The sequence below is a fragment of the Clinocottus analis genome, unplaced genomic scaffold, assembly GCF_023055335.1.
Source record: "Clinocottus analis isolate CAN_PGR_092001 unplaced genomic scaffold, fCliAna1.0.p SCAF_17, whole genome shotgun sequence".
Taxonomy (NCBI): Eukaryota; Metazoa; Chordata; class Actinopteri; order Perciformes; family Cottidae; genus Clinocottus; species Clinocottus analis.
In genome coordinates, this window is record NW_027175898.1 from 14321587 (window position 1) to 14348880 (window position 27294).

The 27294-nt window shown below is 43.5% G+C and overlaps 3 protein-coding genes across 6 annotated transcripts in view; 1 reads left to right on the top strand and 2 right to left on the bottom strand.

The window, feature by feature from the left end:
* nin (ninein (GSK3B interacting protein)) overlaps window positions 1-9997 on the bottom strand; it is a 22974-nt gene extending 12977 nt beyond the window's left edge. For 2 of the 3 annotated variants that reach the window (XM_068579674.1, XM_068579675.1), the window contains exons 1-10: window positions 9953-9997; window positions 6716-6928; window positions 5659-5752; window positions 4619-4776; window positions 2428-2473; window positions 2151-2326; window positions 1533-1682; window positions 1144-1311; window positions 311-447; window positions 83-223 (exon numbers count right to left, since the gene is read on the bottom strand). In XM_068579674.1, the coding sequence (XP_068435775.1) occupies window positions 83-223; window positions 311-447; window positions 1144-1311; window positions 1533-1682; window positions 2151-2326; window positions 2428-2473; window positions 4619-4776; window positions 5659-5752; window positions 6716-6907 (1262 nt within the window). In that variant the 5' untranslated portion in view covers window positions 6908-6928; window positions 9953-9997. Of the gene's footprint in view, window positions 1-82; window positions 224-310; window positions 448-1143; window positions 1312-1532; window positions 1683-2150; window positions 2327-2427; window positions 2474-4618; window positions 4777-5658; window positions 5753-6715; window positions 6929-9952 lie in introns of those variants that run through there. The other variant, XM_068579673.1, reaches the window with a different exon arrangement.
* Window positions 9993-16719, top strand: LOC137787340 (lysophosphatidylserine lipase ABHD12-like). 2 transcript variants are annotated; one of them, XM_068579677.1, is made up of 13 exons: window positions 9993-10108; window positions 12238-12414; window positions 13189-13291; window positions 13493-13612; window positions 13789-13819; window positions 13918-13963; window positions 14616-14745; window positions 14834-14871; window positions 15061-15140; window positions 15971-16053; window positions 16187-16265; window positions 16359-16492; window positions 16649-16719. In XM_068579677.1, the coding sequence occupies exons 2-13, from the start codon at window positions 12312-12314 to the stop codon at window positions 16671-16673; spliced, it is 972 nt and encodes a 323-aa protein (XP_068435778.1). In that variant the 5' UTR covers window positions 9993-10108; window positions 12238-12311; the 3' UTR covers window positions 16674-16719. The 2 variants fall into 2 exon arrangements, with proteins under 2 accessions (XP_068435778.1, XP_068435780.1); XM_068579679.1 differs by having other exon boundaries at window positions 10007-10108; window positions 12049-12414.
* Window positions 16720-17129: 410 nt separating this feature from the next.
* On the bottom strand, window positions 17130-27000 carry pygl (phosphorylase, glycogen, liver). Its single transcript, XM_068579676.1, has 20 exons — window positions 26639-27000; window positions 25952-26053; window positions 25731-25809; window positions 25230-25333; window positions 24416-24547; window positions 23703-23814; window positions 23400-23482; window positions 22769-22906; window positions 22127-22219; window positions 21631-21777; window positions 21373-21536; window positions 20419-20533; window positions 20184-20285; window positions 19674-19821; window positions 19216-19274; window positions 18976-19117; window positions 18673-18880; window positions 18444-18578; window positions 18181-18247; window positions 17130-17456 (listed from the first exon to the last, which is right to left on the bottom strand). The coding sequence occupies exons 1-20, from the start codon at window positions 26879-26881 to the stop codon at window positions 17268-17270; spliced, it is 2562 nt and encodes an 853-aa protein (XP_068435777.1). The 5' UTR covers window positions 26882-27000; the 3' UTR covers window positions 17130-17267.
* Between the last annotated feature and the right edge of the window lie 294 nt (window positions 27001-27294).

Here is a 27294-nt window from a genome sequence, read left to right on the forward strand (position 1 = left end):
AAGACGTTCAGGGACAAAACTCAAGAGGACGACAACACGGAGTACCAAATGTTAAGAGGAAGCTGGATTAAGGATAAACTACCTGAGATTGAGGTTGTTCAGATGTTCGATGGCAGAGTGACGTTCATCCACCTCAGTGGCGAGTTGATTTTTCAGTTTCTCGGCTTTTTCCAGGTCGGAGCGTATTTTCTCTTTCTCCCCGAGTTCTCTGTCCAGGCGCTCTCTAGAGAGAGAAAAACAGCAGGTCACATTTCAGACCAACGTGTTAAAAAGTAAGAGCCGAATGAACTGCGTTATTATTCATGCTCACAGAAGACATCTGATCTCAGCTTTGAAGCTGGCCAGCGCCGCCTGGTGAATCCCGTTCTTCGTAACGAGGAGCTCGTTCTCCAGAGCCACGGTGAGATCAGTGAGACTCAGCTTTCCATCCAGGTTGAAATTCAGAGCCTGCAAAACAAAAAAAGTCTCATAATTAACCATTTGTCCTTTTTATGCGATTTAACATTGGTCAAAAACATATGGAAGCCCATTTCCGCCAGAGATTTTTTTTTGTCCTAAATTTTTTTTTTATTACTCAGATTTTTTTTTTTTTTTTTACCAATTTAAATCACTGAATAATAAAAAATAAAAGTTTTTTCTTTTTTCAAATTTTCTTTTGTGAATATCTCTTATCTTTATGGAAGTCCATTTCCACCATACCAACAAAAATGTAGGGCAAAACAAAATATATATTAAAAAAATTAGGCCAAAAATATATACATATTTATTCATAAAAGATTTTTTTTTTATTATTGTCCTAATTTTTTTTTGTGGTGGAAATGAGCTTCCTTAAAAATAAGAGATAATGACAAAAAAAAGAAAAAAAAATGTTTCTACTCAGTGAGTTCAATTGTTAAAAAAAATAAATCTGATTAATAGAAAGTGTTTTTTTTGCAAAAAACATTTTTTTAAATTATGCATTTGTCCTTTTTGTGAATATCTTAATATTCAAATTTACATCAAAGAAAAAAGAAACTTTTCTTTTCTCGCAAACTGCACTAATCTGACTTCCTTCATGTCATCAGCTGTCTGAATGAATAAATTAGTACATTTTGAAAACAGTCAAAGTCCTGATTCTAACTAACTCTGACGGCCAAAGAGCACCTGCAGGATCTCAGTGCTGTTGGGGATTCCCTCCTCCATCCAGGCATCCAGAACGTGTTCCACTGGAGTGAAACCGGTCCCGTCATCGAGGGTGGAGAAGAGACGCATGCCGATGGTGCTGGTCAGCGCACAAGGAGTTGCTATCCTCCGGCCTCCCTCATCGAAGGGCTGCACGACGGGGAAATGTCTCTTTTTAGTAGAGAAAACTATTAATCCACAAAGTTCTACTTTAAAGGAGTCGATTACAGAGGAATTATAAATGAAAAAGGGTTTTGCCGACCAACAATTTGTCTTATGCATGAGAATATGACGGGTATTTTCTTTAACAAAGGCTAGGACAGATAACACAATTAAAAACATATTCAAATAAATTCATCGACAACAAATACCTGAGTGGAGTGGTGTCGTTTGAGCTGTCTGTAGGGCGTGGAGGCGGAGGGCGTGGTGGGCGGATTGCGCTGGTTTACAACCCTGGAGACAAACTCACGAACGTTCATCGCTCCTTCGCCCGTTAGACTCTGGAGCACATCCAGATTTATCTGAAAAATAAATGCATGTTATTTTATTGCAATACTAGAGAAACTAAGTTCTTTACACCGTTTGTGTTTTCTTATCGTTATAGTTGCAACTAAATAGTTTACATCTGCGTTTATGATCGTCATCAAAAAGTCTTTTTTTCCGGCTATGAAGCAAAAATTCAAGCATCAAAAAGGAGGAAATTGATACTTTAAGTATTGGTTGGACAAAACAAGACATGTGTAGACATCGCCTTGCTCTCTTATCATTATTTTATTTTAACTGCATAACATTTAGAGTCATTAGCCGTTGAAATATTTCAGCAAAAATTGATTTTACATATGCTACTAGATCAGAACGCATTTAACATGTGATAAAAAAAGGTCAAAGTGCATTTTAAAAACTTAACTCATTGATTGATGCATTATTTAATAAACTATTTAAAAATCTCCCCTGGATTAAAAGGCGTCTCCATTCACTTTAGCCCTCACCTCCAGGCCCAGGTGTTCACAGAGCGCGAGCAGCTCGGAGTGGCCGGCACATCCGTCCCCGGGTATCTCGAGCTCGTCACAGGCGTCGCGCAGTCTCTCCTCTAAGCGCGTCGACAGAGGATACACGGCACCCCGGGGTGGGCTCGGCTCGTCGGGGTTCCAGAGATGCATCTGGCCTAAAACAAAAAAAAAAAAAAAGGTAAGAAGAGACCGTGATTATTTTTGAGACGACATCTTCAGAGGGAAATCTTCTGAAAATACTCCGTCTTTGTCGTACCTTCTGCCTCGTACTCCTCTGTGCTTGCATCGTGAACATTCCAGCGCTGTTAGAGACACAAAAAAACACGCAGAAATTGAGATTAATATCACAAAAGAGGCTTAAAATAACCTACTTTTCCTAATATATTTTTTGTTTTGTGGAAAACTTCCAACAGGCTGACTCTCACGTGACAATCAGCTCTTTATAAGTCCAAACATGTCTATAATTAGGAGAGGTTATGCAAATAGTGGGAGGGGTTTAAGAGCGTCTGGTAAGAAGCATAAAAGAGCTTTTGTGACGGCACGAGGGCATCGGGGATGGTCACCGTGCAAATAGGGAATGGTGATAATGAGAGAAGATGCGTGAAGATGAGTGAGACCCACTTTTCTGGATTTTCTTTTATCTTCTGAAACTTGTTAATAGCATGCTCCTCATGCCAATGTGCAACATTTAAAAACTAAAAACCACATGAACGAGAAGTTTGACAATGAAACTCTCACAAAAAAAGTTTTTAAAATCACATTTTAAATCCAAATGACCTTTTCTTCCTCTTAAACTGTGAGTGAACGCTCAGTAGAGGTACGATTTTAACGTAAACACCGGTGCGTCTTTTGTGCTTGTGAAGAAATACGGGAGGGGGAGGGGCTTTAGGTGGGCGTGACCCTCTGTGCGCTGATGCGTCTCCAGCGTGACCGCCTATTGTTTGGGGAAGCAAACAGTGAGGGAATGAGGAACAGATGGGCCACCGCAAGTGGCGTTTTGATACACGGTGTAAAGGCATCCCTGAGGGTGGGGGTAGCGGGGCTCATTGTTCCTCTGTCACAGGTCCTACGCCCTGCTCCTCCCGGGCCCCCAGCCTCGACCCGTCCCCATCTGCTGGCCCCCAAGGGCCGGACATTGGAGCATTGTTGCAGCTCAGATTAGTGAATACCAAGACACGCTTCTGTTCTATGTCTGGAGCGGCGCTCGCCTCGACGCTGGCAGGCATCTGGGGTGTGGAGTCACAATATTAACACAAGCTGAGCACGGACATCATTATGGCACTTTGTGGAGCAGTCGGGTGCTTTTCCTTGCGGTGATTTATTCTGCGACAGCACATCCATGACAAAAAAAAACAACCGCTCGTCAAAGGGCCACAGCACAAAACTTAAATATAGAGCTGCATCTAACCATTATTTCTATTGTGTCATAGTCTTTTGATAGTTTAATAAAGACTATAATGATGGCAGTTTCTAAGAATTCAAGGCGGGGTCTTCAAATTGTTTTGTGCAACCAAAAAGACCAAAATCCAAAAGACATGTTTTTAAAAAATAGAAAACTGCAAGAAGCTGGAACTATTGAATGTTTTGCAGCTTTGTGAGATCAATCATATAGACTAATTTATTGACAGCACAGCGCCATTACTTACAGCCAAATCCATTTTCAGCACAAAAACGGAGCTGTTGTAAAGTCCCCATCATTTGCCGGCCGTGGACGTACTTAAGTGTGAGTTTAGAGCTGCGTACATGTCGTCCGTACGTCAAACAACTCCCTAAGTCAGCAGAGAAAGCAGGATAATCCACGAAAGGGATCTAGAAGATCAGCCAAAGGAACCATGCAGCGGAGTTCAGCCGTGCGTGGCCACGACTGTACTGAAGCGACGCGTGCAGCGTGTTCAAACCCCGACCGTCCTGTGCAGAGACGACGGGAGGCGCTTACTGTCAATCATAAAGAAAGGAAAGAAAAAAAAAAGACTCGACAGCAAACGTGGGAAAGATATCGACGACCATAAAACGCAATAATCAGCTGCGGACTCTTTCTTTTTATCTGCTGAAAACGTTGATGTGTTTCGACCCGGGAATGTAAATACCAAAGTTCAACTCATGGAGAATCTCACCATGGCACATTAATCTGACCAAATATTGCAGTTACATCGAAACCACAGGCGGCCGTTCAACCAACACTCATGTCCAGAGTCTTAATTACAGACAGAGTCTTATGTGCAGCGAGCGAGGCCTTGTGAATCCTGCGTTTGAGCGTCTACGTTACATTTCGGGATCTGCCCGGCATGCCTCTAAGCTGATTAGCTAAGAATAACGCCTCGCTGGCGGCCCGCGGCTGCCAGGGAACACGGCACATGCGAGGACAGGAAGGTGATAAGGACGCCGTCGGAGCGTCTGGAGGCTCAGAGAGAGGCGCTCGGAAAATAACTTTCGGAGAGCGCCGTTACCTCGCGCTTCCGGGGGACGGCCGAGTCGTCGTTGTTCTCCAGGTCTTCCTCCTCCGCCGAGTTTGCGACCTCGGAGTCGGGCTCCGTGAACTCCGGCGTGGAGCGGCGGCCATAACGCTTACTGCCCTTCACGAACTTCGGTTGGATCTCAGGAGATTCTACCGGGGTCACAGTCAAAGAAGAAGAGTCGTGAATACTTGTGTCGGTCATATTTGTGCCTGCACAACGGATGAAGTTTGGTTATTACTAAAAGAAATATGATCAATGACTAATAAATGCCGCAGCCTTCAGCAACTACTTCTCCAAAAGTGACAACTTCTCTAAAAGTGGTGATGACAGAATTTTTTTAAAGTCACAAGTTCCAACTTGTTTGAGTGAAGCTGAAATTAAGCGACAGGTCAACAGTGTTTGAGCTGAAAGTCACCGGAGCTTCATGTTGGATAGCTTTTAAGATTAATTAACTTTAAGACATAATACATATTGACAGTGAAGCATTTGCTCTGACAAGGATCAGACTTAATGTTCATGATCAGTGTGAGAAGACGTCCCTTAAACCGCTCTGTGTGTTTGCAACATCCATAAAATAACAAACCATGCCGTGACGGTGCAGATAGTTCAACAGTCGGCTAATTGGCTTTGGGCCCTGTGCCTCCGTTTGTAGACTTAAAGCTGAATCAGCAAGAGGCTGAACTTATTGAACCTTCACAGTCCAACTCTCCACTTGGTTGACTTGTTAAGGTCTTCTTGAAGTTAACATTTTAAACCGATCCGTCATAAACTACAGATTCGGTTAATGAAACGGCTTCGTGCTTTAGTAACTGGGCAGCATTTATAAAAGGCGCTTCACAAATTTGCCTCTCATTCACCCATTTACACACATGGACCATTCATGCGCCAAGCCGCCGTGCAGGACAGGAGAAGCCGAGGACCGAACCGTCTCGTAATTAAAAAAAAAAAAGAGGACCGCTCGCTGTACTTCCTGAGCCACAGTCAGACCTTGTGTTTGTTTGTTTTTTAGAGAAAACAAATCTAGACTCTACCTGGTTTGGACAAAGTCTCCTGTTCTTCTTGTGGAGGCTCAAGAGTTGATGACAACACCAGAATCAGTGCATTCTTGAACTGGTCAAAGTCAACCTGAAAAAAAAAGAAAAGTAAAAAAATCAGATGAAGCCATCTTACATAAAAGTGAGAAATGCCAGCAATGCTTAGTATGCGAAGCACACACACACATGAAAAAAAAAGCAAAAGTGCACAAAATTCCTCAGACCAGATGTAATTCCCAGTGTGCCGGGTGGAGGCCGGGTGTCCCTGGCTGTCTAGTGGGTGGAGGAGGGTTTTCTGCAGGAGCAGCGAGGTCACACTTCAAGAATCAACAGCTGCTAACCCTGAATATTTTGATTTTCTTTGTGCGTCGAGGCTGGCGGCTGCCGGCTCTACGTGGGTTTTTCCTTCTTTTGACTTCATTGTTGGATGCCATGGAGGCAATCAGTTCACTTACCCTCTGTCTCCCTCCCCCTTCTCTACCAACCCAAACATGCACGACAATAGGCATCCGTCTGTCCACACGCTGATAGACAAACAAGACTTGTTGCAAAAAAGCATCGAGGTAAGCGATTTATCCACCTTTCATCTTCTCCTACATTAGAGTGGAAACCTTCATACTGGAGATCCTCTGAATGTACAGATGCAAACTGAAGTCCAATCACACAGATTGGTACAGTGTATTTTTCCATTTCATACATTTGCACATGGAGCACCCTTAAAGAAATGCCTTTGTGATTAGCCGGCTGGGTTGTCCTGACGACAGACACCTGGGATGAGGGCTGGTCGGAGGGAGGAGGCGGGGCGTTTTCTCCTCAACAAGACGGCGAACAAAGCGCCAAAAAGGCCTGGAGACACAAAGACCTGCGAGCTGGAGCGGCTCAACACAGGAGGAGTCTGCCAAATTCAAAGGCCGCTCTGCACGGGGGAAAAGCCAAAAGGCCAAAACTCACATGTGCAGTGAGTGACAATCTTAATTCTGCAAATACAAATAACTGCACAGCCTAACACACCTGTAACACCAGTTTTTTGTCAATGGAAGAGGACTAAACTCACCCTGGCGGTGCGGCGGTCCTGGCTCTGCAGCAGTGTGTGGAGAAGAGCCGGCGTGGCGTCATCCAGCTGCAGCGACAGGCAGAGGTCAGAGAGCTCCTCCGGGCACAGAGAGCCGCAGCCGCTGGTATCAAAACTGTTAAAAACTTCTTTCAGGCGCTCCTCGTACTGGTCCTGCTCTTGGGTGTCATCCATCCCACAGGACAGCACCCTGCCCTGGAAGACAAGGGGAAGGGGAAATGGCATTTTAGCTAAACGGCTCATTCAACAACAATGAAGAATTCAACTTCAAATCAGTATCACAACCTCAAAATCAAGAAAAAGGTCAAAAACTCATCACCCTAAATGAGCAGTATTATTGACCCAACCACTGTGGAAAGACACTCACAAACAGGAACCGTGTACCTCAACGGCATGCGGTCCTGACAGCTCCTTCCTCTGAGAGCGCCGCCGAGCGACTGAGCCTTCAGCACTCCAGCGTCATTTGTGTTGGAGGCTTTGGCGAATCCAATTAGGATGATTAAACAATCAGGTAAATTGATAGCAACGGCCAAGTCCGACACTGGCAACCACTCTCTTTTAAACGCCTTCAGCGTAGACATTTCATGACCCGCAGCTACATTTTTTAACTGCAGTATCTTTGAAGTTTTTAGGAATAAATACTTCAAAGTGGAAGGAGAGACGAAAGATAAAAGACTGCAAAGTGTCTCTAAACCAATTGGGACGGTTCCAGAAAAGGCCTTGAACCAACATTTACTGAGTTGCAGCATCAGTTGCAGAAACAAAGTGGTTTTACTTTCTAATCAGATACATTATTGCTTCAATTGACAACATTAAGGATCATTTGACAAGGCAAGGTAAGGCCAGTTTGTGGACCCAAACAGTTCAGCATGATTTCGCCATGTTTGCCTCAAGCAATAACAGAAACGCAAACAATGGATCTTGGTTATTTATTTAGGAAGCCGTCCTTTGTTTTTAAAGCGGGACGAATGCGAGACGTGATCACGTGACCAACTTAAGCAATGACATAACTCATAGACGCAACAGCTCAGGTCGTCCAACTGAGGCTTAAGGAAGGTAAATGTCAGACATGAGCAGAGCAAAACAGTCATCAGCTTCTATTTTTAGAAATTATTTCCATAAATCGTGTGTCTTTGTCCGTTGCAACAGGGGTGGACTGGCATCATATCAACTGTAATATTACTGCACTTTTAACTGCCCCACTTGAATGCCTTTGGTTGCTTTATCACCCCTTAAACCTCTTGCTGTACACTGAATAAATAAAAGGGTTTTGTTTTTTTAATATCTTAGTCTAATAACTTTATGCAAAACACTCTTACTGCCTCTTGGCTTAGCACTTTATTTATTTTTTACATTTATTCTTCATGTTGCAGCTTTTGTTGCATAAACTCTCTTTCATTCTGAATTGTGTACCTAATACAGCACTTTAAAATGTCTTCAGATGTCTGTTGTAGGTCTATTTCATGTTTTTCTTCATGCAAAAATAAATTGTGGATCAATAAAGATCTGGAAGGAACTTTGTTACATCACAAACTTCATATAAATGCTGTGTATAGGACCTTGTGAATGGAGCTAGAGATTAAGAGCAGACTATCCATCTAATACGTTGAAACGTCCCAGTTCGTGCCTAAATGTCTACACAAAGAGAACCCTCATGACCCCTTGCTTTTCCAGCTGCTCTCAGTGAGAGCATCTAGCCCTCGGCCAGGTGTCCCCCACACCCTAGACTTGGGGTGCCCATTGACCACAGACAATAGAGACAAGGATGAAAACTAAATCAGTATTCTGCATCTGCACATTTGAGCAGCTTATGAAATGCAAGAAAACCACGGCTCAGCAGTATGGCCGCTTGTCAGGAACTAGTGTCTTGTAAATTTAAGAAAGAAATAATAAACTTGGACTTTACCAAGTAAGTTTCACCACACACACACACACACACACACACACACACACACACAGAGCTCATGTAGTCGCATCCTCCGAGCCAATGGTCCCAGTAGCCGTCCTGCTATTAACTGTCAATCTGCAACAGTGAAAATGTCAACTTACTCTTAAATGTTAAGTTAAACACTGATGGGGAAACTAAGGTTTTGTCAGAGCCATTAGGGGTTAGGAGACAATATGGAACAAAAGAAAGTTTCCTACATTTCTTTTTGTTATCAGTAACTCATTGTCTTCTATGGAGAGAAAATCCCATCATGAAGATAAATATCTTATCAGCAACAGCAGTTAGCAGAAAAAAGAGCTATCTAAACTTTACAAAAGTTAATCAGGAAATGAATTCAAGGGAATTATTTGGGAATATTTATTTATGTATTGTCTGACTTTGCACATATTGTATGGGTATTTTTTCTTGTATTGTGTGTCCATCCCTCACAAACACAACACTGCTTCAACATAGACATCTTTAAGTCTTTAGTTTGCTTTATTTCCCAATTTTTATGAGTTTTTTGTGTGCAAAACTCTATCCATTGTAGTCATGCGACATATTCTTACACCACATTGCACGCCTTTTATTATTTGTGCTCTATTTTGCACAGGCACAAAACAAACCTCCACATCACCTTCTTTGCAAAGTGCATTCTACATCATTTATTTATGTACATGATGCTATTATTTAGCCCACACTGCCACAAAGTTCACCCGGCATCAAACTGCAAATCACATCTATTCACTTTTAAACACTTTCACAGTTCAAGTTGAAGAAGTTCAAGCCAACTGAGGCAAAAAACTAATTTAGTACTCATCTTTTAAGTAAAGACTTGTCAGATATAGCCATCAAAGTGTTTTCTTTGGGATGTAAAAAACCATGTCGAAAACTTTAAAATAAACCATTTTTAAGGAAACAAAAAAAAGTTACAAACTTGTAAGGATTTTCAAAGCAGCCGTGAGAAGAAAGTAAAATAATAAGTTACACAGTAGCGTTACAGTCTCACGTGACCAGTTAGTTCGTAAATGAGTGTCCATCAAGCATCACTGATGGGAAAAGACTGACGGCTGAATGAACTTACTGCAGCCGAGGAAATAAACTAGTTAAACTGGTTAAACTAGTTAGTCATACAGTAGATCCATAGGGAGGCTCTGCTCACTGGCCTAGTTTATCAACAGGCATGTTGGGAGGAAACGGCTCCAAATGCGACTCTTTATTTCAACTGTGAGAGAACACAGAAGAGGAAGTCACACTTTTTATACAGTTAAGTTTGCCACAAAAACACTCACCAAAGTCTGAATTCGGACGGCAGTTTGCTCCCTTTTTCTTCTTTTTCTTCTTCTTCTTCTACCAAAAGAAGTTCGGTGACTCGTTGAAACGTTGGAATAAAATAAACGTTCACAACATTTTCTCCACCGAGTCGCGTTGGCGGTTTTTCCTCGCAGGTAAAAAAAATATATATCCTTTTTCTCCCCCCAGAAAGATTAGAAAGTGTGCTCGTTTTTATGTCCAGGGAAACAGCGGAGAGTGTGGCGGACGCTTTGTGTGCTCGCCTGTGTGTGTGTCATCCTCCTCCGGCTCGTAGCGGATTTTGAAAAGCGGCTGGAAGAGGAAGGGGCGGTGCGCGAGCGGCTGAGTGGCCGCGGCCCGGCCCCCAACGCGGCCACAGCGGGACTCACGAGAGGGAGGGAAGCTAACGAGGGAGGCTAACTAAGGAAGCTAACGCGGGAAGCTAACGCGGGAAGCTAACTAAGGAAGCTAACGCGGGAAGCTAACGAGAGAAGCTAACGAGGAAGTCCAACTGAAACTTGTAACGTCTTTATTTTGCCAAGCCAACAGTCCATACTATGGAAGCTGTGATAAAAAAAAAGATCCTGTAAGTCATAATTATGAGACACTATCTCAATGTTGACTTATTATCTTATGAGATAGTAAGTCAAAATGGTGAGATATTAAGTCATACATATGATTTGCTAATTCATAATTATGAGACAGTTAGTCATAATTATGGGATAGTACGTCATAAATATGATATGCAAATTTCTACTTATGAGATAGTAAGTCAGAAATAGGATATGCTAACTCCTAATTATGAGATAGTAAGTCATAATTTAGAGATAGTAAGTCATATTATGAGACGTTAAGTCATAATTATGATACAGTAAATCATAATTTTGAGATCATATCTCATAATTATGACTTACAGATCACATTTTTTCATCACAGTGGTGTAAAATTATGAGATGGTAATATTATGAGATGCTAAGTCATATTTATGAGACAGTAAATCATAATTTTGAGATAATAAATTGAAACGATGAAATAGTAAGTCATAATTTTGAGATGCTAAGTCATAATTATGAGATGCTATAGTGAGTCATCATTTTGAGATAGCAATTCATTATCATGAGATCATAGCTCATAATTATGACTTACAGGATCACATTTTGTCATTGCAGTGGTGTAAATGTGCTTCCATACAAACCTCAACATTATAAAAACTAAATATTAAAATAATTAAAAGGTGAAGCAGCACGTCTTCACAAATGACATTCAATCAAAAAAGCTGTCTGTCACCTAACCGACAATTAAAAGTACCTCAAATGTGTACTTAAGTAAAGTACTTGAGTAAATGTATGAATTCCACTACTGTCAGCTACTCTCGTATGTTTTATAATACCCTGCACAAGGAATGGAAATAAGTATGTGGTCCCATGAAATAACACTGTTTACCCTCTAAACAATGCTGCCAAAAAAAAAAAAAGCTATTTACTGAAAACATTCCGCAACGCACAGAGTTTCATCTTTTGACAGCCAACATGACGATGAGAAGGTTTTTCCAACATTCCTCTTTAGTGCTTCTTTTATGTCACTGGACCACTGTTTGAAAATGAACTCTCATGACCTGCACACTGTGTGCCGTGACAATAAAACCCTAAATCCAGTGATGTCATGGCATTTTAAGTCCACCTGAGTATTTCCACCATCTGCTTCTCTACATTTACTCGATATATGATGAATTTATTCTCCACTTTTATTGAATTGGTAGCTGAAGATGCTTTGCAAATAAAGATGTTACACACAATATGTGCCCAACAAAATAAAGCTGCATTGCAATAGATCAGATTAAGTATATAAAGTACTTAAAATGAACCTCACCAGCTATGAACATAATCAGAATACTCTTTTTAGGGTGAATTTGTACTTCACAGTTGCAAGAACATAAAGAAACAATATAAATAAAGGACATTACATGCTTGTTTAGCTTTATAGCATGATATAAAACAATTAAGGGCCATTCTTGGTTAAAATAAAACAGCAGTAGCTTCTGAATGCAGGACAGAACAGAGCCTTTTTTTTCTTCACACGTGGTATCGCTCCTCAGGCTGCTGTGTTCAAAGAACTTCATTACCCAGAGTGCATTGCAGCGCAGCGGTGACCTGCCTGCTTGGTGTGTGCGCGTGCCGTTTCGCCGGTTGGACCGGTGTGAACCAGCAGCATCACGGGGGATTAGTTAGTTTCAGTGGGACGTTGACCTCTTTTCCTCCGTGTCGCCCGACATCCATGCTGTCAGGACGGAGGCTCGAGAGCAGGAAGCCCGCTTGAGTCTGTCGCCGCAGGGAGGAAGTACTCGGTCCTGACGCAGGCATGAAGAAAGCTGCGTTGTTCGTGGTCGCTGTCTACGCCTCAGCGCCTGTCATCCTCTACCTATTCCCCTGGATCCTGGGCCATATCATATATTCCCACTTCTGTGAGTAATGCGTGTTTTCCACTCGGCACAGGCTTGATGGAGGGAGGAGGGACGGAAAAGGAGGAGGGAGGGCAACATAATGCTTAGGTAACCAAATGGGTCACACGCAGTGTTGTCGTTACAGTGTGAGTTGTGTGTAGTGTTGCACACTGCACTGCAGGTGGCACCTGGCATGGTAGCATCTGCCCTCTGCGTGTGTGTGCGTGTGTGATGACGTAGTGTAAAGCACCTTTGAGTGGTTGGAAAACTATAAAGGTGCATTTGCTATTTACTATTCTCATTATGAAAATTGTACTAATTTATATTTGTAAAGGTTCAATAATTATACAAGACCACAAAACCTTCGTTAGTTCACAGTTTGATTTTATATATTATGATGGAAGTCCCACATGTATTTATATTCAGGTCCTTACATTTCCAAAATATTAGATTTATTAAAGTGGTTGTATTGCATATTGCAATGTCATCAATATTTATTTTCATAAATCTAATATTTTGGAAACGTAATGCCCATCTCTTTATATATACTTTGAAATTATATTGTATTATATTGTATTGACACAATCTGAAATGATTTAATACGATTTACTACAACATAATAAACATTTATATGATACAATCGGATACGATATAATGCATTAAAAAGTAATAATACAATAAACTACAATGTAATACTTTACAATACAATACGATGTGATGCTTTGATGGGACGTTATAATATTATGACCTAAATCCGTACATCTCACTGACCTTGAGCGCTCTCACCCGCCGCAGTGAGGTTTCCATTCCTCTTGGACCTCAGCAGACCTGAAGCCGTGCTGAACCACACGTGCAACTTCTACCTGGACACGGAGGAGGGCGTCTCAGTGGGTGTCTGGTAGGTCACTGGCGGCCTCCTGTTTGGTCCTTTGAAGTGCATCGGTGCTTGAAAATACCGCGAGCATGTGCATATTCGATACAGGCGGCTCCCGAGTCGACAGAAGGACGTTGTGCTCGTTAATCTGCACTAGACCACTCCACGCCGAAAAAACAACACAAGCCTCCCTCCTCCCTCACTCTGTGTCTTTGTGTCTCCTAGGCATACACTCCCTGCCAGCCAATGGGACGAGGCCAAGGGGAGAAACCCCGAGTGGTACCGGGAAACTCTGGGAGACGGTCGCCCTGTTATTATCTATCTCCATGGCAATTTGGGGTCCAGGTGGGATGAAAGCGGCATATAGGGACCCTTGAATTGATCCTAATGGGGTCTCGTGGGTATCACGTGACGACTCAGAGCCTCTGGGTTTATCCACAGGCACAATGAACACATCGGATCGGGTCAAAGTAAATGAGTCTTGCTTGTTTGTATTCATTGCTTTCATGTCATTTCTGCAGGGCCATACATCACCGAGTGGAGCTGGTGAAGGTGCAGTTTCTGTTTCAAAGCTTCTTTTTTTTTTATTTCAGTCCTGATCAGTTTTGACTTTCAGCGTCGGCTCAAATTCTGATTTTTTTGTGTTGCAGATTTTGAGTGCTGCAGGGTATCATGTCCTCTCTTTAGACTACAGAGGTAAGATCATTGTCATGTTCCTGCTCAATGAAACCCTTTTATGTTCTTTAACCTTTTGGAAACCGTGCGCCAATTTTAAGTCTCAGCATGCCCCATTCAGACAATCTTTTTGCATTAAATAAGTCATTTTTCCATTTTGGAACTAAACGACAGTTTTTTGACTGAAACTCCTTTGTAACAGGCCAAGGTTTCATTTTATTATCATTTTTGTTGCAGATTTCGATTTCTTTCGTCCTAATTTTTTCCAAAAAGGTGTCTTATTGACTGCTCCAGGAGGCCTTTTTGGGGAATCTGGCTCATATTATGCTGGATGTTCATAGTTATTATCAAAATATCTTTTAAAAGTGATTTTTTTGCAGATATAATTTTTTTTCCCAAAACTTTGCTGAACAAATACATACACTAAACACACGTATTTGAATCAATTTGGGGTTCCTACAATGACTCAAACTCAGGGAAAAAGAGGTTAAGGGCCCTGGATCTGTCCTCATTTTAAGAGAATTACTCATGAAGAAATGCTATCTTTACTGTTACATATTATTACACACGCTGCAGTGAGGAAGTAGATCGTTTATGGAGGCCTAAAATAGAGTACACGTCATGTTGTTGGTGTATTGTCCGATATCATTTTGAGATTTGTCTCCTGATGAAGGTTTCGGAGACTCCACCGGGGAGCCCAGTGAAGCTGGGATGACCAGCGACGCCCTCTTCCTGTACCACTGGGTGAAGAGACAAAGCAGAGGAGGCCCCGTGTGTCTGTGGGGACACTCGCTCGGCTCCGGGTCAGTAACGCCCGCTGTGCACGAGCCAACAGAGACGTCGGGAAAGATTAGACATGTGAAAGACATTTGTCTTCTTCCTTTCTTGTAGGGTGGCAACCAATACTGCAGTGAAAGTCCAAGAACAAGGTGGGTGAGAGACTCGAAAGGTCACAGTGGACTCAGGTCTGTGTGTGGGCCTCAAAACAACTGTACGCTGCATTTCATGTATTCTACAATACATAGTCAATAAATATTGAATTTAATAGCTTATCCATCCATATTTGTATGTTATCCTCTGTTTATAATATATGTTTGTTACTTTCTTGGAAACACCAGGGTCTGTTCTCGATGCTTTAATCCTCGAAGCTGCTTTCACAACTATTGGAGAAGTTGTCGTCAACTATCCGCTCACGAAGGTGAGTTGCTGCATTTCTGTTTGTCTGCAGCTGCTCAGGGTGTTTTATGAAAACACACCTCTGAGAAGAATATGCAACTGCTGAGGCAGTTGTTTTCCTTTGTGGGAAAACAAAGGCTTTTTTTAATGACAGTAATTGTACTGAGGCTGAGTTGTAAGTAACACTGAAGATAGAGAGGTGGGATAACGTGCAGTACAAGTCAGAGGGCTGGATTTTAAGTTTAATTCATAAGTAGTGAGGCCTCAAATAAATACACACTTAAATGGCTCTTACTTATAGCTTTGTAGTTGCTTTCTTGATTCTTGTTCTGAGTTTGTACTCATGGTTGAATGACTCGGGTCAAGTGAGCCGTCATCCGCCGAGTGAGCCGCACGCATGAAAATAAATGACTGTCTATTCCTGATGTTACAGTATGGTGGTCTACGGTGGCTTGGATAGCACAAAAAGCATTCAAACGTAATTTCCCAATATCCCAATATTCAAACAGCTATAAAATAAAATTACAAAGCAGTCTTGTTCAAGCTGACCTCTGCTATGTACATGGCCATTACATTTTACTGTACAGTTTTGGAGAAAAGGGATTTCAAAGTCAGCTCACATGTAATAATGATATTCATAACTTCACAATTTCCAATATTCAAAGAGCTATAAAACGGATCCTTAAACTTGTAAAGTAAAATTACAACGCAGTCGTATTCAGGAGGACCTCTGCCATGCACATGCACAAAGTTGAAACCACATAACTATTTCTATTCTGCAAGTATGTGTTATTGCAGTACACAGGAAATTGCTAAATATTTCTCCACACTTTGTTCTCCGCGTTCCTCCAGATTTACATGTTCCTTCCGGGATTTGAAGGTTTGCTCAGGAGCATCGTAGAAAAGAACAACATTGTGTTTCCTAGCGATAAAAAGTAAGTACACTCGTCTTTTTCTCCATTTTGTAGAGTTTTTAAATGATAAAATGGTGCCTAAAATATTTTATTCAGATCATAAAACCCATCTTCGACCGTGAATATATGTAAATATGTACGTTTCCCTCCACAGTGTAAAGGTCCTGACCTGCCCTCTTCTCATCCTGCATTCAGAGGATGACGACATCGTACCGTATCACATGGGTCAGAAGGTGCAGTCGGTCTTTTTGAACGCTTCCTTTGACTCGTTTCCTAGCGGGTGTCGCTGCTTCCTTGTTTAATTACTTTGTTTTTTCCGTCTCCAGCTGTACGAGATATCGCTCCAGGCCAAGAAGGAATACAACACAGATGTCCACGTTGAAATGATCTCCTACAGTGCGACTCTTGGATTCTCCCACAACAACATCTACTTGGATCCCAATCTGTCAAATGTTGTCGGGTAAGTTTTTCAAAATGCATTTTGTCATGCTAATGTGCAAAAGTAGTGAACCATTAATGTCTCTTTCATTAAGTTTCATGTGTTTGCTTGTAAATGTTGTGCATTAACCAAAAAAAAAAACCTTCAGGAAATAAATGAAATATGTTTTGGTTGCAGGAAATTTCTACAAAACCTGAAGTAGTAAATCGACTCTTCCTCCTCCCAGAGAAATAAATGACAAACTCCGACTGATAGATTTATTTTTCAAAAGAAATGCATGTGTGTGTGCCCTGAAAGAAGAAGCACTGCTTACATATTACATTACACTTCAATTTAAAAAACTGAGACAATGCTGTAGATCACAAATGAAGTAGGTTTGTATCTTTCATTATTCAAGTTGTACTGATCCAGACGCGCCTGCATGTGCGCCCCAGTCTGCCTGCTGTAAAGACCGGCTTCATCACTCAGAAACTGCAGCATGAAGTGGCAGGAATGTAACTTAAGAAATGTGTTTAGTCAGCTGCTCTGTTGCCGACGTCCTACTGAATTCTTGAGATGTCAAAATGTGCCCTCGGGACCTCGCGCTGAGTTTTCTGTATGTGTTGGTGCTGAAGGACTGTAACAGACATTTCTGTAAAGTACTGTGACTCAGGTGCTTTGACAATAAAAAAAAAAAAAGTACAGAAAATTTGCCCGTGTGATTTCTGAGACGTGAAAGTTGTCGGGTTGAGATTCAGAGGGACAGAAACAGGAAGTGAGTTGTAAACATATGAAGGGCGGGCTCTCGGGGGCCGCCTCACATTTTCTTCAGCGCTCGGGCCGTTTCCTCGATGGCCTCTCGCGGCTCGTTCGGAGGCGGGATCTTCAGGTCGGTCGGCGTGACGCCCCACACCTCGGTGGCGTACTCCGTGATGGTTCTGTCGCTGGAGAACTTCCCCGTGGCGGCGATGTTTCGGATCACCATCTTTGTCCACTCCACGGGATTCTTTGAGAGAAGAAAGACAAAAAAATAATACAGGATTTACGTCTACTGTCGAATTTATTCTGCTGCTGGTCTTTGAACGGATCAGAATCAGTTCATGGATATTTACAATTGGGTGTATTGAATATTTACAGTTGGATTTACAGAAAGTTAAAGTTAAAAATACGTAGAGTGCAAAAATAAAAACAAGAAGAAATAAATTGCAAGAAATGAAGTGATTGATCGTGTGAAAGTAACAAGTCTAAAATAAAGTGGCAAGTGTATTTAAATATTAAATATGAGGTAATTTTTTTTCTTCCTGCTAAAAGATTTTATACGTTAGTAGTTCTTCATTTTGAGAGTTTTATGCTGCATTTTATAACATGTATTGTAATAACTGCTACAAAAAAGATCAGGAAAGGTAAAAAAAAAAAAATAGAAAAAGTCAAAATACTGAAAGAAAAGGAGAAAAGAAAATAAGTCAAAGAAAATAAAGAAGAGGTACACAAGAAGGAACACAAGAAAGACAAAATAATTCTCTTGTACCATACAAACATTGCTCTTTAGTTTGTGTAACCTTGTTGTGAATTCACTCCTTGTGTGCGCGTTGGCGTCTTTACATAAAGGTCATCGTGGTCATTTAACCGCGTTCAAGGTGAGCCAGCTCGGTGAGACATGAACCATTAAACCCAAACAAAGGTCTCCGACTGTGACACGGGCCTCGGGTCTTGCCGGAGGGAGACGTTACCTCGTAGAGCTTGCTGACTTTCTCTTGGCTTTTGACGTAGTCCTCAAAGTCCGCGAACACTTTGAAGCTGAAGAGAGACGAGAGAATAAACGCATCAATATGTCTGACACCCTGAAGTCCATAAAACGGTTCAACAAGTCTCTGGAGGTCTGACATCCATCATGAGAAGAACAACATGGCGTCAGGACAGCATCAGCAGACATGTGACCTTTGCTCCTCATATAAAACGTTTTGAAAGAAACATATCTCGGCGCGTTGCTCACCGGTCATATTTTAAGAGCATGTCGGTGACGTCTTTGAAAAGATCTGGATTTTTGGGGCTAAAATATCCGCTCATGATCTGATCCATCACATGCTTCAGCTCCGGGATCCTCTTGTAGTACGACATGGCATCATATCTATACAAAAAAGGCACAAGTTAATACTGTTTTGACAAAATAAAGAGCCATAAAGTGTACCCCCAAAACAACAAAACAAAACAGCCGCCGTTACCCCTTTTCGTCCATCGCCGCCACGTCCTCCACCCTCATGCCGAAGATGAACAGGTTCTCCTCCCCGGCCTCCTCGGCCATCTCCACGTTGGCTCCGTCCATGGTGCCGATGGTCAGAGCGCCGTTCAGCATGAACTTCATGTTCCCCGTTCCAGAAGCTTCAGTGCCGGCGGTGGAGATCTGCTCCGACAGATCTGTGGCGGGTATCACTGAGGGGGCGAGAGCAGATTTTGTTGTGAAAGTCGTTCCCATTCAGGATGAAATAAATCCCTTTAAATAAGCATTTTGCTCTTGTACCGAGTACCTTTCTCTGCCAGAGAGACCCTGTAGTTCTCCAGGAAGATGACCTTCAGCTTGCTTCCCACCACAGGGTCATTATTCACCACATCGGCCACGGCGGTGATGAGCCTGATGATCATCTTGGCCATGTGGTACCCAGGAGCAGCCTGCAGAGGGCGACAGGAGACTTACTGTAAAACCGTCACGTCACGTCGAGCTTCGCCCCGTTTCCTGGACTTCATCCGTGCCGTCACCGAGCTCGTACCTTTCCCCCGATGATCACCGTTCGCGGGACAAACGGAGCGGTGGGGTTCATTCGGATGCCTTTGGAAAACATAGAAAACGACAAACTTATTAAAAGTTACACATCCACACGCACTACAGGACTGTATCTGACATCTCTGCATCGACTACAAACAAGTCAGGTGATTCATTTGGACAAACTAGAACTTTTCAAACCACTACGTGGGTTACAAAACACCAGGAAGTTGCACTTTGTAGCGGCATCCATGGTTTGGTGAAGGCGTACGACGTTATTTAGCTAAACTAGGATATTCCCATCGGCCCAACGTGCTGAACTGAGACTGTAAAAGACTTCTTGCTTCACGCCGACACGCGAGCGTGTCGGGCAGCAAGAACACGGCGTCCTCCACATCGGGACGTGTCCGATTGCGTCACGTGGGTTAGCGCTCGCGGCGCTCGCTAGCGGGGTCGTTCACGTACGGTTGTACATGGTGATGATGTGCAGGCAGTTGAGGAGCTGCCGCTTGTACTCGTGGATCCGCTTCACGTGGACGTCGAACATGGACGAGGGGTTTATTTTCACCCGGTACTCCTTCTCCAGGTACTGGGCGAATTTCGCCTTGTTGTCCTGTGAAGGAAAAAAAAAAAAAATCAGAAAAATATGCAACTTGACAACAAAAAGAAGGAGTTATTCATTGAGGGAGGTGAAGCCGCTGAATCACCGGTGTGACCTGTACGGACACGCACCAGCTCGTAAACCTGTGGAATGCAACGCTGCTCTGCAGAGACGCTGCACGCATGACAATCATCAGAGTTCCTTAAAAACAGGAAGACTGTGACTTGAATACAGTTGAACTGCTTTCATAACCAGACAATGCTTGTATCTATTTGATCCGCAGTGGGACAGATTTATGTAAGAGCTTAAAATGGGAATACTTATTAAGTGAAAGTACTTCTACACTGTGCCTCAGGACAAAAGTACCCGGTTACCTGCTTCACCCGAGAGACCTCTCGGATGAGGGTGGTATCGTCGACGTAGTCGTTCAGCTTCTCCAGCTGGCTGAGGTCCTTCACATAATCCTCCCCGATGACCTGGAAGAGACGGATGGAAAAAAAAGGTCACGAGGAAATGTGGGCAAAACAAACTGTGTTTGGTGAAACTCCACCGTAAAAAACACGTCATTGAGGACTCGCTGCAGCGGCTCCTCGTGATGCGTTCACTGACCTCGGCGATGACCTCAGCCAGGCCGGGGTTGCAGAGCAGCAGCCAGCGTCTGGGGGTGATGCCGTTGGTTTTGTTCTGAAACTTCTCCGGTTCAAGTTCACTGAAATTACGAAATCTGGAGAAGAAAAAGTCAATGTTCCTGAGGAAAAACTTGTTTTTTTTTAAAAAAAAAAGAAGAACTTCTTGGTTCTTACTTGCATTTTTTTTTTTTTTTACGTGCTTTAATATTCCAACCATCTGTCTAATTATTCCCGTATTCACCCTCGGGTCTGAAGCGCTTTGTTTCAGAGCGTCTCAACCAAATTGCGTTGTTACAGGATATGAACTGGAGAACATATAGAACGTGTTGCATTTATAACGGTGAAAGGGTTTGTTTATTGTCTCGTTGTGACATCACAGTCGCACAGAAATCCTGAAACACTTAGACCTGCTTTTTGATAAAGTAAATACACAACATCTTGAACACGTTTCAGGCCGGTAAAGAGGAACATCCCCATGTTTGTTTTATCTCCTTATCCACAAAAATCATGTGCCGTTTTCATTTTGCCGACCTTTGCAACACACCGTGGAATCGTTTGCCAAAATAGACAAAATGTGATTTGCAATAAATACACTAAAACATGCAAAAACAATGCGGGTCTGTGTGTGTGTGTGTGTGTGTGTGTGTGTGTGTGTGTGTGTGTGTGTGTGTGTGTGTGTGTGTGTGTGTCTTGGTTTCCTGCCTGTCGAGCTCCCATCACACACTTGTGAAAGTTAGAACGGAGGAAGATGACTCGATCCTGTGGTTATGTGGTTATTTATGACGCCACTCGTGTGCGGTTTAGCAACAATGTTAGCGGTCTGTCTTCCTGAGCTAGCTCTGGCTGATGCGGTCCATTGCTTTGTACACACATTGGTGTTTTGAAGCTGTGTGTGTGTGTGTGCGTGTGTGTGCGTGTGTGTGTAGTGTCTTACACGTCGGTCTTGATGATCTTGGAGTGGATCTCGGCGACTCCGTTGACGGCGTGAGAGCCCACGATGCACAGGTGCGCCATGTTCACCCTCTTGCATCCGTCTTCTTCAATCAGAGACATTTTCCTCAGTTTCTCCATGTCTCCCGGGTACAGAGCCGCAATCCTCTACGGTGAAAAACAAAGAAGATCACATTCACATTACGCGTCACAGGTGCGTTCAGGCAATACAAACCCTGGGTCCGGGTCTGGCTCTACGTACGTCCAGGTGGACCTGGTTGATGCGGTAGATGATCTGCAGGTGTCTGGGCAGCAGCTTCTCCAGCAGCTCCACGGGCCAGCGCTCCAGCGCCTCGGGGAGGACGGTGTGGTTGGTGTAGGCGAAGGTGCGCTTGGTGAGCTCCCAGGCCTGCAGAGGAAGAGGAGGAGTTGATCTCACCCTGATCACACTTGAGCTTTGGAACTACTTGCAACCTAATCTAAGTCTGCTCTCCTGATATCGTAGCCATCTGAGCTGCTTCATGTCACAGACTACCTGGGTTTTACCTGCCCGACTTTCTCTATTGCGCAACACAGGAGTGTCTGTTTCACCCGCCACGCTCTGTGGCTTTTCACCTCCTTTGTGTTCCCCCGCTATGACTTCCTTTGTGCGTTGTTCCTGCCGCGCTCGACTCGCTTCTCAGCGAGCAAAAACAGTTGCGACTCTACGCAACTCAAACACTTGCAACTCAACCGAAGCCGCGGACTCTCTCACCCACCGTGTCCCAGTCCAGTTTCTCGATGTCGACGAGGATTCTCATGAGCTCGGGGATGGCCATGGCCGGATGAGTGTCGTTCAACTGGATGGCGACCTGAGAAAACACGACATTCTGTACCGTCATCCATTTTACTTCCTGCAACTGTGGCTGACTGTCGTGGAACACTGAAGGGAAAAGCAGGCGTTTAATATCTTAAAACACCTTTGAATTCAAGACACATTGCTAAATATTTGCCAGATCCTTGTACAGTAATCACAATATTACGTCTGCAGGGTTTCTCACGTCTCACTAAACATTATGACGGGTATTGCGACACATTTTGTTTTCAGTGGACACAAAAGCTGTGCAAAAAAAAACAACATTACTTTTAAATGGTAATGCATGAGCTCGTCTATTTTACACTCTTTTAATTTGAAGGCACAACTTCCTCGTTTGAGTAGGTGACAGGCCGTTCAATCAGGAAGTTGAGCCACGAATTTGACCAAGAAGAAGACAAAAAGATGTTGAAAAACCTCGTCGCAATTGCTGGCGGCTTGCCTGTTGGCCAACAGCGTTACGGTTAAAAGAAGAAGTGAAGTAAGAAACCCGTCTCCATCTTCTCTTTTTGCACACATTACTAAACGACTCGACTCTGAAGCTCACTTTGTCTGGGAAGCCCTCGAAGGACGTGCGGACGGGAGAGCCCTTCTTGGTGGTCTTGAAGCGCCGGATGATGTCTTGGAGTGTGGCCGCCACGACGAAGTACTCCTGCTTCAGACGCAGCTCTTTCCCTTCAAAGAACTACAACGTATGAAGACCGCAGAGCCTCGGCTTTAGTACAGCAGACATTACATCATAAATATGTTCACTGCGTCAAACACTAGAGAAGATGATATTGTGCTGCAAGACAGTCAGGCATCAATTAACACACATCTGTATAACCCCAGAATGTATTGTATGATTACAAAAAGGGACAGAAAATGACCACAGAGAGACAGAAAATGACCACAAGGAGACACAAAAGGACTAGAAAGTGACACAAAAGTACTACAAAGACACACAAAATGACCACAAAGAGAGAAAAAGAGACCCAGAATGGCACAAAATGACCACAAAGAGACACAAAATGACCACAAAGAGACTTAAAATTACCACAAAAAGACACAAAAGGACTACAAAGAGACACAAAATGATCACAAAGACTTAAAACGACCACGTTCTAACTATGATTCATACCTACATACATACTTACTTACATACACACATAAGCTTCATGACCAAATATTCCTCTTACATTGTCGTTGGGATAAAGAACACGGGAGATGTTCTCCGCCAGATTTCGGTCCAGAACCGCCTCGATGTAATCTCCAACGTTAACTGCAGACGGATGAAGTGCAGTTCAGTAACGCTGACATGATAAAATACATTACACAAACATTCAGTACACACACGGTTCATGCGTGACAGGGTTATCTACACAAACATCTTTATGCAAGGTGTCGCCGTAGTGCGGCGGTTTCCTTCGTCTCTTCCTGGTTCCTGTTGAAGACAAAGGAGAACTGGTCTCGTGGGTTCGGACACGAGGACCAGCACTCACAGTCTTTCAGGTTGAAGTCGTTGGGCGCGCGGGCCGACCACAGCCTCATGGTGTTCACCGTGTTGTTCATGTAGCCGGGGATGGGCGTGTCGTAGGGCATCGCCAGGACCACCTGCAGGGAAGCATGGGAAAACAACGAGTCAGCAGGAAAACACTGAATAACAGCCTGTTGTGTTACCCAGAGGCACAGACTCCTCAGTGTTACACAACATCACAGGAAATGTGTTGGGTCTCACATGTCTGCTAATGATAATAGAAATATATTTTACTCCAAATAGCCTGAAGTCATAGACTGTGTTAGGTTTAAGTCTCTTTGTGGTCATTTTGTGTCTCTTTGTGGTCATTTTGTGTCTCTTCGTAGTCATTTTGTGTCTCTTCGTAGTCATTTTGTATGTCATTGTGGTCATTTTGTATGTCATTGTGGTCATTTTGTGTCTCTTGTAGTCGTTTTGTGTCTCGTTGTGGTCGTTTTAAGTCTCTTTGTAGTCATTTTGTGTCTCTTTATGGTTGTTTAAAGTCTCTTTGTGGTCATTTTGTGTCCCGTTGTAGTCGTTTTGTGTCTCTTTGGAGGCATTCTGTGTCTCTTCATGGTCGTTTTGTGTCTCTTTGTGGTCATTTTGTGTGTCTTTGTGGTCATTTTGTGTCTCTTTTTGGTCATTTTGTGTCTCTTTGTGGTTGTTTTTGTGGTCACACAAACCCATCTTCGTCAGTACCTGAGAGTCGACCCATTTGGGGCCCTGGCTGGTCTCCTCTACCCGTCCGTAGAAGTGAACCGGCAACATGTACTCTGGACGGGCTTTCTCCCACGGGTTCCCATGCCTCAGCCAATCATCTGCCTCCTCCACCTACAGCAGGTCATCCAGAGAAAAGATAAACACATTTAAACACGATGGAGCGGCAACATCCATCTTAACCGACCTCTGAAAAGAAGAACTTCCCTTTTTCTGAATTAACCAAGTTACATGAAAACACATCAGGATCCCATTAGATGACATTGACTGTGCACTGGCAGCAGAGGTCAGACGGGTTCATGACCCCGAGTGAGAACACACGGCACTGAAATCCAGGTCAGTGTTCAGGAGTGCATGTTTACACGTGAGAGGTTTTGAACAGCAAATAAGAAGCAGAATTCAAAAGGGCAAAAGTCTCTTTAGTTTGGGGGATCTCTTATCACGAGATACGAGATATGTATTTCTTCTTTTCATCTGAAACCAACCAGCACCAGCTCTTGCACCCAAGTCACTGTTAATGATCAGCTCGTGACGTATTCTGACCTAATTCAGGGCTACTTTGGCCTCGCTCCACTGAGACAACAACCAGCGTGAACACGGGTCAACAACAGAATCCTGAATTTCAAAGTTAAAAGATAAGAAGGGATCTATGAACTATAGGAGATAGCCAGTCATTCCAGTTAAAAAACAATGCTTATGAGACTGTGTTTTGAAGGTTAAAGAGTTGATCGATAGCTGATTAGGTTTTGATGAGTCATTTGTTGAAAATAAATACATTTTTAGCTGCAGTTTTTACCTGCCAGCCGTCTCTTATCTTCTGGTTGAAGATGCCATATTCATATCGAATGCCATAACCGTACGCTGCGAGGCCCAAGGTGGCCATCGAGTCCAAGAAACACGCTGTGTGCATAAAAAAAAAACATTCATAATTAAGACATACGATACAAATGCAACCTCTACGGGGCTGAATTGAGACACAGGTGGACAGTTTTGTGGCGTAATCTTCCTTTTTGTTGCAACATTTCTGTTGCTTCAAACCTTCAACAGGCACCCCGAGGCCTTCGATGGACACCTGCCAAAATAACCTGAACATAACAATAAGCTATTGTTGTCCAAGAGGTTGGGAGTTTGCCTTTGACTCATTTTATATCAGTTTGAAAGCTGGATTGAAAACGCCTTCTTTCCTTGTTTCCTTCCCTTTGCAACTTTGACTTGTTTTCATGGACTGATGCACAATAAATCAATCTTTCTGTTCTTCCTCCCTCCAGTTCAAACATCTGCACAGTCTTGTCTTTACCTGCCAGTCGGCCCAGGCCTCCGTTGCCCAGACCGGCGTCCTCCTCCATCTCCTCCAGCTCCTCCATGTCCAGGCCGAGCTGCAAGCAGAGGAGAACACACGAGCCCGCTGTTGACTTCTTTTTATGTTTTTTATTTTAAAAAAAAAGAAGCAAAAAAAGGTAATTATGGAGTGTTTGCTCTCCGCGGTGGCTCGACGGCCTCCATGTCCCGTCGTCTGACCTGGTAGATGGCTTCGTCGCAGGCGTTCTGCAGCCCCAGGTTGATCATGGTGTTTTGGAGCGTCCGGCCCATGTAGAACTCCAGAGACAGATAATACACCCTCTGGACAGAAGACACACGAAACAAACATGTTTCTCTGCACCGGCGTCGTCTTTTCAGCGATTAAATGGATGCAGAGTAAACTATGAATGAATACGTGTGTCTATGTTTATGTGTTTGGTTGTGGGTTGAGGGAAGTTCAGAGAGTTTAGTAAATAAGTGGAACTGGAACAAGCAAATATTTTCCTCGCGGTGTGAACCTGATGCAACGACTTCAAAAAAAGAAGAAAAAAAACCTGAACGTCTTGAAAGTCTGGAAAGTTTTTTTTGGAACAGAAAATAAATTGCACAAGAAGACTTCCCATAAATACATAAAAAACAACACTTCAGAATAAATGTGTGGTTTTCTTCCAAGACAAACATGTTGGTTGAAATGATTTGAAAGGTGAACACATTTATTATTTCCACTTCAAGACATAAGATGTTACAAAGTGCATGTAGACTATGTGCATCATGGTGTTCATATCAAAGCCTCGCTATGTGCAACATCTTTTTAACAGACTAGTTTTCACGACTTTTAAAACACTTTTTGAAACTTTCTTCCCGTCACGTGACTTGATCCGTGGTGTTTTGAAGCCGGATCTCTACCTTTGGGTCTGCCTCGTAGTAAAACTGCTGCGTCCGGATCCACCTGCCCACCAGGTGGTCCCTCACGGTGTGCGCCAGGGCGAAGTAATAATCCCGGGGGGTCGCGATGTTCCTGTCCTTCACCAGGGTGAAGTGCAGGTGTCGGTTGAAGCCCTTCTTCAGCTCCGCCACGTTCTCCACCCCCACGATGCCCCTGATGCTGATCTGCTTGCGCTTCTCCTGGTCGGTGAGTGGGGTCGCCATGCTCGGGCCAGCGGCGGGTTGCGTCCGGTGACTTGGTGCTGTCGGGATGTCCGGTGCTGCTGGAAGGTAAGATGGTGGCAGCGGGTTTTCACGCGGAAAGCGGAAAGTCTCCTCCTGTTGCTGCTTTCATTGGCGAGCGCAGGAGGGGAGGAGGAAGAGCAGGAGGGGAGGAGGAAGAGGAGGAGGGGAGGAGGAAGAGGAGGAGGGGAGGAGGAGGAGGAGGATGAAGAGGAGGAGGAGGAGGAGGAAGAGCAGGAGGGGAGGAGGAAGAGCAGGAGGGGAGGAGGAAGAGGAGGAGGGGAGGAGGAAGAGGAGGAGGAGGAGGAGGAGCAGGAGGGTGGAGGGCGGAGGGCGTTTCCAGAGGCCGGAGCAGCAGGAAGAGAGAGAGAGAGAGAGAGAGAGAGAGAGAGAGA